Genomic DNA, 20,586 nt, shown 5'->3' on the forward strand with positions numbered 1-20,586 from the left:
ACGGGAGTACCGGGGATAGCAACAGGTGGGGGTACCGGGGATAACGACAGGTGGGAGTACCGGGGATCACAACAGGTGGGGGTACCGGGGATAACGACAGGTGGGAGTACCGGGGATAACGACAGGTGGGAGTACTGGGGATCACAACAGGTGGGGGTACCGGGGATAACAACATGTGGGGTACCGGGAATATCAATAGACGGGAGTACTGGGGATATCAATAGACGGGAGTACTGGGGATCACAACAGGTGGGGGTACCAGGGATAACAACATGTGGGGTACCGGGAATATCAATAGACGGGAGTACTGGGGATATCAATAGACGGGAGTACTGGGGATAACAACAGATGGGAGTACTGGGGATAACAACATGTGGGAGTACTGGGGATATCAATAGACGGGAGTACCGGGAATATCAATAGACGGGAGTACTGGGGATAACAACAGATGGGAGTACCGGGGATATCAATAGACGGGAGTACTGGGGATCACAACAGGTGGGGGTACCGGGGATATCAATAGACGGGAGTACTGGGGATAGCAACAGGTGGGGGTACCGGGGTTAACAACATGTGGGGTACCGGGAATATCAATAGACGGGAGTACTGGGGATCACAACAGGTGGGGGTACCGGGGATATCAATAGACGGGAGTACTGGGGATCACAACAGGTGGGGGTACCGGGGATATCAATAGACGGGAGTACTGGGGATCACAACAGGTGGGGGTACCGGGGATATCAATAGACGGGAGTACTGGGGATAGCAACAGGTGGGGGGTACCGGGAATATCAATAGACGGGAGTACTGGGGATAGCAACAGGTGGGGGTACCGGGGATAACAACATGTGGGGTACCGGGAATATCAATAGACGGGAGTACTGGGGATCACAACAGGTGGGGGTACCGGGGATATCAATAGACGGGAGTACTGGGGATAGCAACAGGTGGGGGTACCGGGGATAACAACATGTGGGGTACCGGGGATATCAATAGACGGGAGTACTGGGGATCACAACAGGTGGGGGTACCGGGGATAACAACATGTGGGGTACCGGGGATATCAATAGACGGGAGTACTGGGGATCACAACAGGTGGGAGTACTGGGGATATCAATAGACGGGAGTACTGGGGATAGCAACAGGTGGGGGTACCGGGGATATCAATCAGTGGGAGTACCGGGGATATCAATCAGTGGGAGTACCGGGGATATCAATCAGTGGGGGTACCGGGGATATCAATCAGTGGGAGTACCGGGGATAGCAACAGGTGGGGGTACCGGGGATATCAATCAGTGGGAGTACTGGGGATATCAATCAGTGGGAGTACCGGGGATATCAATCAGTGGGAGTACCGGGGATAGCAACAGGCGGGGTAAAGGGGATAGCAGCAGATGGTTAGTTTGTTTGTTGTTTAACGCCGCACTCAGCAATATTCCAGCTGTCATTCTGTCAATAATCGAGTCTAGACCAGACAATCCAGTGATTGACATCATGAGCATCGATCCACGAAATTGGGATACAATGACATGCTTCAACCAAGTCAGCAAGCCTGACCACCCGATCCCGTTAGTCGCCTCTTACGACAAGGATAGTCGCCATTTACGGCAAGCATGGGTTGCTGAAGACCTACTCTACCCCGGATCTTCACGGTGATAACAACAGGTGGAGTACTGTTAGGTTTACGCACCTGTATTCAATGCTGATTAATAAACCCCGGACTGACTAAACACAAGTACAGTATTACGTTCCTCAATCGTGTATGGATCCGGTTTTTTATCCAAATTGGTCAAATCTCTGGTCTGAGTGAACGAGTGAGTTTTACGCCGCTTTCAGCAATATTCCAGCAATATCACGGCGGGGTCACCAGAAATTGGCTTCACACATTGTACCCATGTCGGGAATCGAACCCGGGTCTTCGGCGTGACAAGAGAACGCCTTAACCACTGGGCTACCCGACCGCCCCCTTTTTTCCTTGCTCATAAGCAAGCACATAGTAACAATCTCGGGTCTGAATCTCATTGGTATCTCCCCCCACATGGTCTGTCTGTCTGTCTGTCTGTCTGTCTGTCTGTCTGTCTGTCTGTCTGTCTGCCTGTCTCTCAGTTTATTTGATTGTCTGTCTGTCTGTCTGTCTGCCTGTCTGTCTGTCTGTCTGTTTGCCTGCCTGTCTGTCAGTTTATTTGTCTGTCTGTCTGTGTGTCTCCCTGCCTGCCCGTCTCTCTGTCTGTCTGTCTGTCTGTCTGTCTGTTTGTTTATTGTAAATGCCGTATTCATATCTAGCTGTATAACTGCGACATTACACAATCGAATCTGGACACACCAGTGAGTGATATCATGAACACCTGTACACACGTTGTCACGGAATCAACCAAGTGACCTTCATACGACCAGCAAGGTCTGGGGGTCATTTGTGACCCGGTGTCCCCAAGGGGTGCTCCTATTCGAAGGTGCCACGCCGTGATAAAACTGAAACAATGTGTCGTTTAACTCACCGCTGTCTCGCCATCATCTTCCGCGATCTGTTAACGCTGGTGCAGTGATCAATCACCACGCATGCAATCATAAGAACACGTTCGTAAAAATATACGACGACGGATGTCTTTTGAAGATGGTAATACGTAAAACATATGGAGACCACCGAACCGAAAGACGTGATGAAATCATTCTCTCACGAATTCGTCTTGGTCATTGTGGAAAGAAAACATCAAAGACTGACTCAAAAACGTCGTCAACGCGCAGTGTTGTTTTTCGAGACTGTTAAGTGTTATTTAATTAAATGCTTTGAAAACAACGACGCACTTAAAAACCCGACGCACTTTCGTTTTTCGTTGCTAATAGGCCATTGATCTTAATTAAGACCGAAACCAATTTTGAAATAGAGTTTCTTGAAACGTATGCTAAGTGGCATTTGTTTGTGCGAAAACATCCCATAGGTCTTCTGTCATTGTCTCAAGACCAAACCCATGAGACAAAGACACAAACATGTTTGGCTACACATGGCTATAAAGCAGTGACAGCTATTTTCAGTCATCCTGATGCTCGCCCCTTAACGACTTCATCAACTATTTGAGAAATAACCCATAGATTGTGATATGACAGAGTTGTGACACACTTCATTCTGTGACATAATGCAGGTTTGAAATGTTAAATCGTTTCTGAAATTCGTGTAAAAACACACGTATTATTGTCGTGTTTGGGGAGAGTGGAATTGACGTCCCAAATATATACCCTCAGGGCTTGGGTTGGCTGTAATAATGAAATCTTCGACAGCGGCTCCCCAAACCAGTGAATGACCGTGTCTACATGGAGCCGGTTTGGTTACACGGTGTTGAATCATATTTTTATAATAGGATTTGGTTTACGTGGATGGTACAGTCGGAGGTTGGTAAGTCAAACTGACGACGCTGAGTTCGGGACATTTGTATCGTTTACACTTCGGCGCACCTTTTGAAACATGTCACAAATGAGTTCATACGACACTTAGGTCAGCACTTTGATATGTTCTTGTCTATCGCAATGTTATGTACCTGTCTATAGAAACGGGTTAACAGAGACTCACATTGGGGTCATACTTGATGTTTATGTGGGCGATATACTGCTCCGAGAAGGTCATTCCGGGGCAAACATCTTTGATCAATTTACTGATTTACATTTTTACTGCTTTATAAACATGCGTCGTTGTTCTGCTCCTTGGCGGGGGCTGTAACAACCTACTCCTTGACTACTACAAGTTACACTACTGCTGCTACTATTACCAATCTACTACTACTATTGCCACCACTACAGCTACTTCTACCTCTTCTACTAAAGCTACTACTGCTGCTGTTACAACCACTACTACTACTACCACAACTTCAACAACTGCCACTGCTACTACTACTACTGCTACAACTACTACTACTACTACCACTACTGCTACTGCTGCTGCAGCAACTACTGCTACTACAACAACTACTACTAGTATTGCTACTAATACTACTACCTCCTCTACTACTACAACTATTACTACCTCTTCTACTACTATTTCTACTACTACCATTACTGCTACTACTAGTACTACTACTACTGCTGCTGATCATACTACTATTGCTACTACCACCACCTCCACCACCTCCACCACCACTACTACTACTACTACTACGACTACCTCCACTCCTCTACTTCAACAAACACAGCCGCTCCAACTACTACTCCAACCACGACCAGAGCACCAGGCGTCCTAGTGAATTTCATTTCCCCATTTCCATTTAAGAACATTAAGGCGCACGAACATAACGATATGCGTTTTCTTCCAGGATATTCCCACCATTTTGGCCACGAATGTGTTCGCTGCGTCCTCAATACGACTATTCCTGAACTATTGGAAAACCCGAAAAGAAAATTCATCTTCATCGAAATGGCCTTCCTGTCCATGTGGTGGAAGGAAATTGACCAGCAAACGCAAGCCCAGGTCAAGGAACTCATCAAACAAAGTATGTCAATTTTCCGTCTTCATATTCCGACCTTTAAGAGGGTTGAGTGTTAGAGTATTGCGAGTTACGTCCCGTAGATGAGTTAGGATCCATTGTGGATTCGAATCCCAGACACTGATTATGATCGTTGGTGGGTAGGCACAGTACCTTGGTCGTGGGTTTCACCAACGTGGTGAACGTCTGGGAAGGGTGTCCCATGATACACGTCATCGACCACCAGTAACTGTGTACCGCTCATTGCTCTCACTGTCAACTGTCGTTTGTCTTCCGTTCGAGAAGTCCATGTACTGTGTTTCATTGACATCAACTTGTCAGTTAACTGTTCTCATTAGCTTGTTTCTTTCTTGTTTAATGCCGCACTCAGCAATATTCCAGCTATATGATGGCGGTCTGTAAATAATCGAGTCTGGACCAGACAATCCAGTGATTGACATCATGAGCATATGTCCATGCAATTGGGATACGATGACATGCAACCAAGTCAGCGAACTGACCACCCGATTCCGTTAGTCGCCTCTTACGACAAGAAAACTCGTCTTTTACGGCATGCATGGGTTGCTGAAGACCTATTCTACCCCGGAATCTTCACGGGTCCGGGGCTGGTGTGAGTGTGTTGGTGTTTGGGTGAGGGGAGGGGTGGTGTGTCTGGGTGAGGGGAGGGAAGGGGTACGATGCCGTGCTGTAGCAGCTAGCTCATACATCACTAGATTTTCACGGGCCAAGGGGGCACGGGTGGCCCAGTCATCTAAGGCGCCGCGATTCGCTGTGCAGAGTTGCGTCCCCTGGGTGCGTCTTAGACCTGCATCACTTCTGGCTTTCCTCCCACATTAAGCTGACACACCGTGCTATAACTGAAATAATGTCAAAAGCGGCGTTAAATCCAACTCACTCACTCACTCACGGGTCAAATTTAGTTGAGTAGTTCTCATTAGAGACAAACATATACACGTACACAATTAGACATACAGTATATACAAGCATCAAAATACAATCATCTGAGCCAAAATTCAGTGAATTTCTTGAACTTGTAGATTATGTTTATTTCATAATATCATTATATGTAGACCATAGTGACGGTACTTGTCCAGATGGCGGGGTACTATTCCATCACGGCCTGGACTTGCGGAGTGTTTACAGCAGTGTTGACGGTGTAAACAGGTCCTTAGTACGTTGTTAATCTCTCTCAAGGGCGTCTGGAGATTGTCATAGGAGGATGGTGTATGAGCGACGCAGCGACGACATTCTACAACGACATCATCGACCAGCACACACTGGGGTTTGATTTCATTGACCGCCACTTCGGACCCTGTGCCCAGTCCAAGGTAGCCTGGCATGTCGACCAGTTCGGACATTCTAGAGAACATTCGTCAATATTTGCACAGGTATGTCTTAACAAATACCGATGACCGTCATCATGACGTATCGCGCGGTGAACAACTCCCGAAGGTCACTTAGAGGTTAAAGCTCTCGTCAGTGTTGGGATTACAGGAACGATTTTGTTAATAATTATGGGATGTTTTGTCACAAAATGAACAATACATGACATGAGATGCAAATGTTAGGCCGATAATCCATGAAATAAAAGGTGGCAGTTCTCTCTTCTCTAATTATCAATTTTACTCACAACCCAAATATGTAAAAGAACCTTCTTGCAGTGCCATGCTATCATGTGAGCAATGTATTTGTACAGATAATTGTACTAGTGCATGTACAGGTAATTGTACAGGTGTGTGTACAGGTGTAGGTAAAGGTAGATTTACAGGTATGTGTATAGGTGTATGTAAAGGTAAATCAAAAGTTATGTGAAAAAGTGTAGGTAAAGGTAGATTTACAATTATGTGTACAAGTGTAGGTTAAGGTAGATTTACAATTATGTGTACAGGTGTAGGTAAAGTTAGATATACAGTTATGTGTATAGGTGTAGGTAAAGGTAGATATACAGTAATGTGAACAGGTGTAGGTAAAGGTAGAGATATACAGTTATGTGAACAGGTGTAGGTAAAGGTAAATCAACAGTAATGTGAACAGGTGTACGTAAATGTAGATATACAGTTATGTGAACAGGTGTAGGTAAAGGTAGAGATATACAGTTATGTGAACAGGTGTAGGTAAAGGTAAATCAACAGTAATGTGAACAAGTGTAGTTAAAGGTAGATATACAGTTATGTGAACAGGTGTAGGTAAAGGTAGAGATATACAGTTATGTGAACAGGTGTAGGTAAAGGTAAATCAACAATAATGTGTACAGGTGTAGGTAAAGGTAGAGATATACAGTTATGTGAACAGGTGTATGTAAAGGTAGAGATATACAATTATGTGAACAGGTGTAGGTAAAGGTAGAGATGTACAGTTATGTGAACAGGTGTAGGTAAAGGTAGAGATGTACAGTTATGTGAACAGGTGTAGGTAAAGGTAGATATACAGTAATGTGTACAGGTGTAGGTAAAGGTAGAGATATACAATTATGTGAACAGATGTAGGTAAAGGTAGAGATGTACAGTTATGTGAACAGGTGTAGGTAAAGGTAGATATACAGTAATGTGTACAGGTGTAGGTAAAGGTAAATATAAAGTTAAGTGAACAGGTGTAGGTAACGGTAGATATACAGTTTTGTGAACAGGTGTAGGTAAAGGTAGAGATATACAGTTATGTGAACAGGTGTAGGTAAAGGTAGATATACAGTTATGTGAACAGGTGTAGGTAAAGGTAGATTTACAGTTATGTGTACAGGTGTAGGTAAAGGTAGATATGTACAGTTATGTGAACAGGTGTATGTAAAGGTAAATTTACAGTTATGTGAACAGGTGTATGTAAAGGTAGATTTACAATTATGTAAGTGAGTGAGTGAGTATGGTTTTACGCCGCTTTTAGCAATATTCCAGCAATATCACGGCGGGGGACACCAGAAATGGGCTTCCACATTGTACCCATGTCGGGAATCGAACCCGGGTCTTCGGCGTGACGAGCGAACGCTTTAACCACTAGGCTACCCGACCGCCCCTTACAGTTATGTTTACAGGTGAATGCAAAATTACAGTTATGTGTACAGGTGTAGGTAAAGGTAGATTTACCGTTATGTGTTCAGGTGTAGGTAAAGGTAGATTTACAGTTATGTGTACAGGCGTATAGATACATTTACAGTAATGTGTACAGGTGTATGTAAAGGTAAATTTACAGGTGTGTGTACATGTGTAGGTGAAGGTAAATTTACAATTATGTGTACAGGTGAATGTAAAGGTAAAATTACAGTTATGTATACAGGTGTAGGTAAAGTTAAATTTACATGTCTGTGTACAGGTGTATGTAAAGGTAGATTTACAGTTATGTGTACAGCACAGATGTAGGTAAAGGTAAATTTACAGGTATGTGTAAAAGTATATCTACAGACAATATCAACAACAGACTGTTTGTTTCCGACGATCAGTAAACAGTGAGCATTACACATTAGTTGAAATTAGTGTGCGTGTTGGAATTTCATCTATGTCTATCACCAACGTGTTTGATACTGACATTCTCAGTTTACATAGTGTAATTTCAGCCCATCCATGAGATGCTAGTCTCCCAATCTTTGTCAATTTAACGACACTAATATCATGTTTGCCAAAGCCTACCTAGACAGTGTGATGCTATTCTGGTCATAACCAAGGACCCACATATATTAACGAAAATATATATACTGCCCTAGAATACAAGAAAACACAGACCACGTCCGTCTATCCAATAACTGTGAGAGGTGCTCGGGTATGAGGGTCTAAGCTTTTTTTTCGAGACAATTTGTTCTTGTAATAACTTTCTGGCCAGCTATGCTGGATTAAGGCTGAAGGTCACGCTACATCTGGTCAGCTTTCTTCTACCTAGTATAAGTGAATAATCCACCCATTTGGCTAAAGCCTGGGGTGTTGTATGGCTGGGTTTCATGACACTGCACAGCTTCAGTCCGCAATTGGACACTGGCCCCCTCTGATTGTGATTAGTGATGTAGGGATTCGGCTTCAGTGACTAAGAGAAACCGTAGATGATCTGTTATTTGTCCCTAGTGAACTTATGATCTGCGAGGAGCATTTTATGGGTAAAAAAATATTTTGTTTTCACAAATACAACCATCCACTGTGGATTATTAAAATAACTGCTCTTTACCTTTTTTCAATTCACATCTAAAGATGATCATCCAAGAGTGAAAACGTGATTTTTTTGCCTGGTACACACGGATCTTCCGACTTTCATTGCATGTGTTAATGAGGTGGAATATGACAATCTCAGAATGTTTTTTTAATTGTTCTGAAGAAAAGAAACACAGATCCATCGATACATGTGTATCCTCTCAACATATTTAGTGTTATACCCGTTGAGTGGGTGTATTTTACAGAACACTCAGTAAAGGCTGGTTCAATCGACTGATTCGTATGTTTATGTTACAGATGGGTTTCGATGCTATTGTACTTGGCCGCATTGACTATCAAGACATCGCTGCCCGAACGCAAAGCAAAACACGGGAGCTGGTGTGGCAAAGTAGTCCGGATAACCTTGGTGAGACGTCCCTCCTTATTCCTAAACTTGAATAGATGCCACACTCACTCCTTATTCCCAGACTTGTATAGACGCCACACTCACTCCTTATTCCCAGACTTGAATAGATGTCACACTCCCTCCTTATTTCCAGACTTGTATAGATGCCACACTCCCTCCTTATTCCCAGACTTGTATAGTCGCCACACTCCCTCCTTATTCCCAGACTTGTATAGACGCCACACTCCCTCCTCTTTCTCAGACTTGTATAGATGCCACATCCCCTTCCTAATCCCTAGGCGTATAGACGCCACTCCCCCACGTCATCCCCAGACTTGCATATAAGCTACAGCCCCTTCTCATCCCCAGACTTATATAGATGCCACGCCGCATTCCTTATGCCCAGACTTGTATAGATGCCACGCCCCCTTCCTCATCTCCAGACTTGTATAGATGCCTCACCCTCGTCTCATCCCCAGATTATATAGTAATGTACATTTCACGTACGTCCATCTCAGTTGCGGTCACAGGAATGTATTCGCGCCTTATGAGGCTTTAGAGTAGTCGGCTCATCTTGACCGGGAAGATATTAATGTTTGTTTTATGATCACAGTACTGTATGAGGGAGCAAGGTTTTTTTATATCGATGATATGTATGACTACTCTACAAAGTGGCGTTAAATCCATGACTCTCATGACATGTCAATGAGTATGAGTCATGAAACAGATTCCGGGCTGAAGCGCGAATGTAGTGGTTTGACGATGATCTTAAATTTTCTCCAAATGTAATCTAGGCTCTGTGAATATCATCTCCTCAGAAACCTCTTGACCAATTAAGCTGAAACTTAACATGCTTGAAGCACCTGCCCAAAAGCCCGTGGCAGGCAAATTTCGGGTTGGGCTCGTAGTTTCAAATTTGTATGGGTCATCATGGCCTGCACTTAACGTGTCGATTTATTAGTCACAATGTGCTGCAGTCTTTTTTCAGAACAGCTATCAATTTTGAATTTGTGTTAATTCTTTTATAATCTCACATTTAAACATATCGGTTAAACATGCCTCTGGTTTGTGACTGAGTGAATTCGCTTTTTCGCCGCTTTTAGCAATATTCCAGCAATATCACGGCGGGGGACACCAGAAATGGGCTTCCACATTGTACCCATGTCGGGATTCGAACACATTGTCTTCGGCGTGACGAGCGAACGCTTTAACCACTAGGCTACCCGACCGCCACCTCCGGTTTGTGATATAAAGCCTTACGCGGGACGCATAAATTTATACAACTTATAATATTATTTGGCCTACATGATATACTTTGCATGTTATTTTATCCTGTGAGTGGATCACTGTTTGTTGGTATTAATTATAGGATTGTCTGGCCCAGACTAGATTATTTACAAATCGCCGTCACAGAACTGGAAAACTGCTGACTGCGGCGTTTAACAATAAACAATCAAGTAGATTTTGCAGTGTGAGGGGTATTGTGTATTGTGCTGTCATACCACTTTTATAGCATTGTCTGGTCTACAGGTGACAAGGGGTCTCTCTTCACTCACATCTCCGGGGGCTACTACGCCCCGAAAGGTTACGTCATGGACGGCTGGAAGGAAGACAGACTGGTGAGTTGCGTCCCTTAGATGTTTATGGACACGCTGATCGTGGATGAGTGAATGAGAGAGGGAAACAGAGAATGAGTGAGAGAGGGAAACAGAGAGAGTGAGAGAGGGGAAACAGAGAGAGTGAGTTATAGAGGGAAACAGAGAGTGAGTGAAAGAGGGAAACAGAGAGTGTGAGTGAAAGAGGGAAACAGAGTGAGTGAAAGAGGGAAACAGAGAGAGTGAGTGAGAGAGGGAAACAGAGAGAGTGAATGAGAGAGGGAAAAAGAGAGTGAGTGAAAGAGGGAAACAGAGAGAGTGAGTGAAAGAGGGAAACAGAGAGAGTGAATGAGAGAGGGAAAAAGAGAGTGAGTGAAAGAGGGAAACAGAGAGAGTGAATGAGAGAGGGAAACAGAGAGAGTGAATGAGAGAGGGAAACAGAGAGAGTGAATGAGAGAGGGAAAAAGAGAGTGAGTGAAAGAGGGAAAAAGAGAGAGTGAGTGAAAGAGGGAAACAGAGAGAGTGAGTGAAAGAGGGAAACAGAGAGAGTGAATGAGAGAGGGAAAAAGAGAGTGAGTGAAAGAGGGAAACAGAGAGAGTGAATGAGAGAGGGAAACAGAGAGAGTGAATGAGAGAGGGAAACAGAGAGAGTTAGAGAGGGAAACAGAGAGAGAGTGAGAGAGAGAGGAAACAGAGAGAGTGAGTGAAAGAGGGAAACAGAGAGAGTGAGTGAGAGAGGGAAACAGAGAGAGTGAATGAGAGAGGGAAACAGAATGAGTGAGAGAGGGAAACAGAGAGAGTAAGAGGGGAACAGAGAGAGTTAGAGAGGGAAACAGAGAGAGAGTGAGAGAGAGAGGAAACAGAGAGAGTGAGTGAAAGAGGGAAACAGAGAGAGTGAGTGAAAGAGGGAAACAGAGAGAGTGAGTGAGAGAGGGAAACAGAGAATGAGTGAAAGAGGGAAACAGAGAATGAGTGAGAGGGAAACAGAGAGTGAATGAGAGAGGGAAACAGAGTGATTGAGAGAGGTAAACAGAGAGAGAGAGTGAAAGAAGGAAACAGAGAGAATGGGTGAAAAAGTGTGAGATGGAAACAGAGAGAGTGAGTGAAAGAGTGTGAGAGAGAAACAAAGAGACTGAGAGTGGGAACCAGAGAGATTGAGTGAGAGAGGGAAACAGAGAGAGTGAGTGAAAGAGTGTGAGAGAGAAACAGAGAGAGAGAGTGAGAGTTGTTTTACACACTGCCATGCTTGAACTATTTTGCTTTGATTCCAGGATAACATGGATTTGCAAACGTTCCTGGACGAGATTGAAAAGCAGGTAAATTTAAGAGACAAAACGAAACGAACAACTTATTTTAGTAACAACAAATGAATGTTTGTGTTTCGGAATAAACGAAACAATAACCTTTCTTCTGACAAGTTATCTGCCAAAATCTATACTTATCCATAGTTGAGGGCTATAAATGCACAGTATATTGACGCTTGTGTAGCATTGTGTAGCCTTATCTTAAATCCTGGATCATTACAATTACGAGATTGCCATCTCGCATAATAACGATAAATATGTACAACTATTAAATTAAACCTCAACAATCTTATCATCTATGATTCCACTGTATCACTTCATTGAGGTAAAGGAGAGACTTCAGATAAATTATGGGTACCAATCTGCATAAAGATAATATCACTTCAATTTTTAATACGACAATTTACTTGTCCAACAATCTAACATTCCGTACAACATACCGTACGGTTGAGTTGGTCGTGGTATTTCCATTTGAAATGAACAGTTATTCTCAAGACCATTGGGAGATGGCCATCTAGTAGAGAGGTGAGTGTATAAAGTCAGTCGTCTCATACTGTCTGGTGAGGTTAAAAAAGTATACTAGAGTCTGACAACCAACAAGTCTCTTAAATGTATGAGACGCCACAAATTTATACATACCACTGTTGATTCGTAAATATTATATATGCATAGGGAAGTCATGCACGTCCAAGACTAACAAACTTGGTTTAAGTTCCATACTGCAGTAATACTCACACGATTTAGGTGAACAATTACAAATGGGTTATTTTTTAAATTGAATATGAGCAAGAATTACATTACTTGATTACATCGGCCCAGTAAATCTGATGACCATAACTCGATCATTGATGACTGACTACACTGAGGCACCAATATTTCCACTTTTCCAAAAACTTGAGTAGCACCGTCATTAAATAAAATGGGACATAAAATGGAACATTTAATAAACTAACTGTACGTACTAGTATATGATTTCAATTCATCATTGCGATGTTTAGTTTGATGGAGAGCGCAAATCCCATTTGGTCCTCGCACGTCAGTGCACTGCGCTATATAAGGCAGGTCATCTAGCATTTAGACATGGTAGGCGTTAAATAAGCCATGCATTTCAATTTCTTTACTGTGCAGAAAGTACTGGAAATAATACACATTTGCCTGCAAGGGACAGTTTTCCATCTCCTTTCCATTTTATAGTCTTAACCTCGATCTTTGAAAATTGTTTCCGCCAAACTGAAATAACCGAGAAAGCTAAATTGGAATCGGCTACACCCCTGTATGGAAACATGTAATATTTATATGGATATATTTATACAGTGTGCTTGTGAGATATGTTTCTCCATCGTGGAAACCTTGTTACAAACGGTTTATACACAAACGATGTGGTTTGGCATGACCCCTTGCATGGCCCATATATCACTGGTTAGTAGTAGTAAATAAAACAAAGTCCCCCCCCCCCCCCCACACACACACACACACACACACCTACCCAATATATGTTGTTTTGGTTAATAAAGCCGTGTATTGATGGTTAAGACTAAACAATAATCTTTTGTTGCAGAGAAATTCGTTTAAAACAAACCACGTCATGATCCCAATGGGTAGCGACTTTGGTTTCAGGAACGCTGGAGAGTGGTTTGAGAATCTGGACAAACTCATCGACAGGATAAACGCCAGGGTAAATATCTGTTAATCATCTGCATCTAAGGTTAGCCAATGACTTCGTTGAAAGAGGAAATATGTCACTACATTTGTAAACAATTGTAAACATTCCAGTTTATGGCGCTGGGCAGTCTCACACATTAACCAGCCACCCAACTGGATGCTAAACGTACATGTATCCTGACATCGTTCCAGCAACAGCAAGGTAGCAAAATCAACCTGCTCTACTCCACCCCATCCTGCTACATCAACAGCGTCAACAAGGAAAGGGTAACGTGGACCAACAAGACAGACGACTTCTTTCCGTACGCCGTGGACAACGGCTACTGGACAGGCTACTTCACCAGCAAGGCGGGCCTGAAACTACACGTGAAGAAGGCGGGGGCATTACTACAGGTAATAATAATAATAATAATAATAATAATAATAATAATAATAATAATAATGTGGATGCCCAGCTTTGGGACAAACATAGTATCTTAAGTGACATGATGGAATGGCTCGATCATTTTATTATCGTCTTCGTCATGCTTTTGGTTTTGACACAGAGGTCACCCATGGTACGACCCGGTAGAGGGCGTCATGGAAAATGATAAATACATAATTCTTTGGAATAGGCCCTTATACAGCCTCAGACGTATCCAGGCAAACAAACCTGGTGTTGCCCTTTTTGAAAAATCCAATGAAATCATTTATATCCTTGAATTTTCTGTCTCTTTTGACACTAATGTGATTGACAAGATTTAGGTAAAACATGGCAAATATGCAGACCTCGCTTTCGAAATGTCAACTGTACAGTGTCTCGACAATACCTTTAGTAACTCGCATGTGGGATGTGACAGCAGATAGCATTCAATATTAGTTAGCGAAGCATAAACTACATTATAACAACCTAAGTTCAGAATAGAAAACAAGGTATCTATCCAACAATCCTACATGTAGGTATTCTAGAGACAGGTTAATCGTTAATATAATTTCTCAAGGTCAACTAATATTGATTGGAAGTAACGTTAGTTCTTCGGAATGAGCATGCCATGACTAATGTCATGTGACCTAATGCTGAGGTTACAGGACATTGAAAGTATTGGAAAGTATTGGAAGAGTCAGATGTTAAAGCAGCTTACGTTAGTAAAATGATTAGCTCAGATGGGAATCATCTCAAACTTAGAGGCCTAACATACTATTTACAGAAACTTTGGAAACACATGCCATCCAATTGTGTCAGACCCGTGAAGATCCGGGGTAGAATAGGTCTTTAGCAAACCATGCTTGTCGTAAGAGGCTACCAACGGGATCGCCGAGTGCGGCTTTAAACAAAACACAAACAAAGAAACGGGTAATTAAAACATAGTGTCTGTTTGCTGTTTAACGCCGCACTCTGAAATATTCCAGCTATATGATGACAGTCTGTAAACAATCGAGTCTGGACTTGCCAATCCAGTGATTGACATCACGAGCATCGATCCATGCAATTGGAATACGATAACATACATCAACCAAGTCAGCTGGACTGACCCCAGATCCTGTTTGTCGCATGTTACGGCAAGCATAGGTTGCTGGCCCTAAGAAATCAACAATTTCGTGTCGTGTAGTTCATTGCACACTGGGGACAGTAAGACGTTGATTGCTTCTTCCACGAGTCGAGTGGGTGGGTAGACTACGGTCTTGATGGGAGGGGTACTGACGTCGTGCCTTGGAAATGGAGAACGGTTGGAACTGGCGTATACGCGTCAGCACTGTTGTCCTATACAGAGATACCTGCCGTCTGGGGACAACATAACAAATGTCAGCTCTATATCAAAACACATGATGTATTGTCGTGATTGTCTACCACTCATCATACGCCCTATTCCGACATTGACAACCCGTTGAAATTGTTGACGAACATCTTGGATCGACTTAATTTCCTGTTTTTGAATGAATCTTATCGGCGACACTTAAAAGTGTCAACGTGACAGGTATATAATAGCCATTCAGAGCAATCTGTTTCTGATTGGTTATGACATATTTCAAAATACGATCTTGAATGTTCCTATTTCACGGCACGTATCCATTTTCCCGACTAATCACTGGATCCTGGGGCTGCGGAGCCATTGAGTAGATATAGTACACTTACTGTGCGTTTTTGAGGGGCGGTCGGGTAGCCTAGTGGTTAAAGCGTTAGCTCGTCACGCCGAAGACCCGGGTTCGATTCCCGACATGGGTACAGTGTGTGAAGCCCATTTCTGGTGTTCCCCGCCGTGATATTGCTGGAATATTGCTAAAAGCGGCGTAAAACCATAGTCACTCACTCACTACTGTGCGTTTTGGGAGCCAGACCAAACGCAGTGTGCCCCCTCATCATCACATTTAGGCATACGTTAGGCGAAAAAAACTAATAGTCTTGGTTCTCAGGCACCGCCCACATCATCATAAAGTTCATTGCACGTTTATTTTTTGTTTCCATTTTCATTTTTTGTGTGCATTGTGTTGAAGTATTAGGATTTTTATATTTTTTTGAAAATGGAAATAATAACAAAACGTGCGGCAGACTTTAATAGGATTCGGGTGGTGCCTGAGAACCAAGATTATTATTTTTTTAGCCTTAGTTAAATCAGTCAAGTTGGTTGCTGCGTGAATGGCACATGTGGTCGATATAACTGTAAACCATCCAAATTGCTTTGTTTGAAATATGAGAGTTGACATGAAACGAGATAGATCCAGTCCAGCTGATTCAGCACAACAATATACTCCATCACAGACACACTGACCAATCAAATCACTTCATCGATTTTCAAACAAATTTCTCATTTCAGGCTTGCAAACAGTTAAGCGTGTTCGCCGGGTTGTCTGACGTCTTCAGAAGAATGCATGTATTGAGTAAGTTGAAACTACTGCATATAAAACAGGCGTTGTTGACACGCCGTGGACGAAAGTGGTCGTTCTCGTGTCGTCTTGCGCTCATCTATTTGTCAATAAAGAAAGTATGTGTGCAGAGTTGTGTCCCCTAGGCGCGCCAGGATCCAGATTCGCCCAAAGTATGTTATCTTGTTTATAAGTACCATGCCCGTATTCCGGGGCTTCACGAAAAGTGTAAACGTCTGACGCATGCATCGAACATGTGGACATGGCGTGGTATACATGTGACAGAAATACAGTTCAAAGCGGTGTTGACCCCAGCTCACTCACTCACTCTCTCACTCACTCACTGTTAGAATGTTTGTCTGTTGTTTAACGCAACACAATTCCAGCTATATGACGGCGGTCTCTAAATAATCGAGTCTGAACCAGACAATCCATGAGCATCGATCCACGCAATTGGGATACGATGACATGCATCAACCAAGTCAGCGAGCCTGACCACCCGATTCCGTTAGTCGCCTTTTACGACAAGCATAGTCACCTTTTACGGCAAGCATGAGTTGCTGGCGACCTAGTCCACCCCGGATCTTCAAGGGTCTAATACAAAATATTAATAATGCATTATTGAATACACCAGTAACTTTAACGGAGCCTTATTCTAGCAATGCACTTCAGCTATAAGTATGAAAACTTAACATATGTATCTATCGGCTTTCAAAGATACCCGTATTAAGTTATGTAGTATTACGTATTCATCCATACGACATTTTCTCATTCCTTAACGAGTTGTTCGAATACTATAACAATTTGAGGCAGCACTTAAAAAACACAGGAAAAAATCCAAATCCCAAAATGAAAAATAAGAATAATGCAAAGAACTGTTTCCCCTACATATTTACTGATATTATATATACAACATGTATACTACATATTTACGTTTTCACAGAGGCGGCCATGGGCGTGCTCCAGCATCACGATGCCATTACGTAAGTATATGCATGTATATAAGTATATACATTGAGCATTATGTCTAAATCTAGTGGGGGCGGTGGGGTAGTCTAGTGGTTAAAGCCGAAGACCCGGGTTCGATTTCCCACATGGGTACCGTGTGTGAAGCCCATCTGTGGTGTCCCCCGCCGTGATATTGCTGGCATATTGCTAAAAGCGGCGTAAAACCACACTCACTCTAAATCTAGTGTCTACGCAGCTCTTGTTTTAGCAATCTTCAGCATGTGGTTTCAACACTGACAGGAAGTGTGAATCTGTTGGGCGTAGATTGTAGTACTCCTGTGTCAGCAACCTTCAGCATGTTGTTTCAACACTGACAAGAAGTATGAAGCTGTACGGTGTCAACTGTAGTGTTACTGTAGCCTTTTTAATCGCATATGTCAATACCAGTAGATTAGCCAACAATCATCACCAGTCACTAATACAAGTGTCGGTTGTGGGGTCAGTGAGTGAGTGTGGTTTTACGCCTCTTTTAGCAATATTCCATCAATATCAGGGCGGGGAGCACACGAAATAGGCTTCACTCATTGTATCCATTTCGGAATTCGAACCCGGGTCTTCGGCGTGACGAGCGAACGCATTAACCACTAGGCTACCTGACCGCCCCTGTTGGCTCAATGATAAAAGTTGGTAACAATATTGATAGTCACAAATAAGGTAGATTTTCGCATGGAGTGTGGTATAGATGGACGTGTAGTTGGTAAGAAAGTTTTCAAAAAGTTCATTCTGAGTTAAAACAGTGAAATCAGTCAGTACGGACCCCTGATGTTCTGACAGCGACGTCAGAGATAACGAGTAATTTTGAGGTAAAAGTAATGAAGATATAATCGCGAACAAATACAGGTTTTGCGAAATTGTCGTAGCTTTCACTGATTTTATCGTACATGTTGTGGGCCTAGTGTTGCATCGGTGAGACACGGTTAGATATGAACATTATACCGACTTGAAAATATGTAAATTGAATGTTATACAGAATAGATAAAAAGCGACAAGACCCTTTCCATTTTCATTAGAAATCTCTACCAAAAGCAGAGTCGACAGTGCGATTCCGACCTTATCATGAGCATGTGTTCAGGAATCACTTTCAAATAGTAAGGAGGTCCAGCGTTTCACATATTGTTGTCTCAGTAAACTCCAGATGCCATTTGCTTTCATAAGCTGCCAAGACCACGTTCTGCAACACGTTCCTATAGTTGAAATGGTGATAGTTTAGGAAAATGGAAATTGTAGGTGCTTGCTGAAATTTGAAATATTATGGCACATTTTGGAAAACTGATTTTTGTCTGAGAATGTTACTTAAATTACAGGCATCAATTCCTTCGTTTGCAAATTTTAAATTCAAGAACATGCAGCCTTTGTCCGATTTAGTTGAGTCTGTATCTGGTTTGGTCAAAGAATTATCAAGAACTACTACACTCTCTAGTCGATATTGTGGGCTCTTACTGTTTGTGGTTAGACCAGCATTACTTCGGGCTCTCCTCCCACATTAAGCTGACACGCCGCGACAAAACTGTAATACTGAAAAAAGCGGCGTTAACCCCAACTCACTCACTTATCCAAGATTCGCAAACTACCTTGACCCCCTCGAGTATGCTTGACCAGTATCAAATACAGAGCCAGCTAGACCTTGTTAAATAGGTTACGGCCTTTACCAACACACTGGGCAAACATTTGTCCAACCGAAGAGGCTCAATATCGTCCTTTCATTGCTATATATCTGTCGTAAACATGTAGGTAAGCATCTGTCGTGTGTTCTTTCCTTTCATACACATTTTATTCAACGAACCTCTATCTTTATAAAGCAAGTGAAGTGAAGGCACATACGAGTACTCTGAGTCAGCACAAAGCACGAATGAACAATGTTATTGCAGCGGTATAAAATTCTGTGTTATATTATAGACTTTCATTTCTGGGAGTGAGTGAGTGAGTGAGTGAGTGAGTGAGTTGGGTTTAACGCCGCTTTTAACAGTATTCCAGTTATATCGAGGCGTGTCAGCTTAATGTTGGAGGAAAGCCCGAAGTGATGCAGGTCTCAGACGTTTACCACTTCGGTGAAACCCACGAGCATGGGTATGGTGCTGACAAACCTAGAAACATAATCGGGGCGAACCGGGATTCGATTCAATCATAGGTTTCTGGCGTACCCAAGGGACGCAACTCTGCACAGCGAATCGCGGCGCCTTAGACGACTGGGCCACCCGTGCCCCCTCATTTCTGGGAAGTATGTCTTAAACGAACCCGTTATTCTCCTTTTTTATATCACTTATATCAGTCTTTGTACGGCGGGGAAATTGCAAAAAGGTATACATTACATCCAGGCTTGGACTCGAACCCTAATGTTTGGCTACCCAATTACCAAAATACAAAATATTTAGCTAATGTTTTTCTCCTTAAGAGTACGTTAAACCTCCACCACTGAAGACATTGCATCGATTTTACGAAATCTGTAAAAATACTACTTGTGATATTTTTAAACAGTGGAATCTATAAACATAGACACATGAAATGAGAGTTAGGTCGTGTAGTCTTGACGTTGCTTGTATGAAACATGTAGACGAGTAGATAAACTGTAGAATGACGTCACCGATGGCCCCCCCTTGGCTGTTGCTGTTGGTAGGATTACAAAGCTTCAGAAAACAGAACAGAAAGCTGACGACAGAATAATAGATCTAGAGAAACGCGCTTTAGAAATAAACAGGAAACAAATCTTACGTTGAAATGGAGGGGATGTTTAAAGGAAGGTTGCCCCAGGAGAACTATTGATCACTCTTTGTGATTGACCTGATCTGGGGTTTCCATTAAGTATGCATTTTTTGTAAGGGTGTTTCTTTACAAAATCTATGTTCCGACTGAAATCGATTCCACTTCAACGCAGGTAGCGACGACAGGGGCTCACAGGAGTGTGAGTGGGCGAGTGAGTGAGTGAGTGAGTGATTTACGCTGCTTTTTGCAATAGTAATAGTCCAGCAAAAAAGTGTCGGCGGTAACACCAGTAATGGGCTTCACCCATGTGGGGAATCGAACCCGGGTCTTCGGCGTGACGAGCGAACGCTTTGACCACTAGGCTACCCCCACCGATTCTCATGATTGGATGGGGCGACTGTCCTGCTTGCGTTTGTGACACTGAGACGCTTTGTGTCACCAGCACCTTTGAAACAGCTGGTTATCCTACAATCAGGACAGCGGGATAGTCTAGTA

General features: G+C 42.9%; 1 protein-coding gene across 1 annotated transcript in view; it reads left to right on the forward strand.

The window, feature by feature from the left end:
* The window catches only part of LOC139469389 (lysosomal alpha-mannosidase-like), an 81,573-nt gene that overhangs the window by 43,948 nt on the left and 17,039 nt on the right, over nt 1-20,586 (forward strand). Inside the window, exons 4-12 of the mRNA XM_071251551.1 lie at nt 4,299-4,475; nt 5,664-5,857; nt 8,894-9,002; nt 10,512-10,600; nt 11,848-11,892; nt 13,439-13,555; nt 13,735-13,935; nt 16,335-16,398; nt 17,327-17,366. Coding sequence (XP_071107652.1) covers nt 4,299-4,475; nt 5,664-5,857; nt 8,894-9,002; nt 10,512-10,600; nt 11,848-11,892; nt 13,439-13,555; nt 13,735-13,935; nt 16,335-16,398; nt 17,327-17,366 — 1,036 coding nt within the window. The remainder of the gene's footprint in view (nt 1-4,298; nt 4,476-5,663; nt 5,858-8,893; nt 9,003-10,511; nt 10,601-11,847; nt 11,893-13,438; nt 13,556-13,734; nt 13,936-16,334; nt 16,399-17,326; nt 17,367-20,586) is intronic.

Source organism: Haliotis cracherodii, unplaced genomic scaffold, assembly GCF_022045235.1.
Source record: "Haliotis cracherodii isolate W230 unplaced genomic scaffold, xgHalCrac1.p SCAF_2, whole genome shotgun sequence".
In the NCBI taxonomy this organism is placed as follows: domain Eukaryota; kingdom Metazoa; phylum Mollusca; class Gastropoda; order Lepetellida; family Haliotidae; genus Haliotis; species Haliotis cracherodii.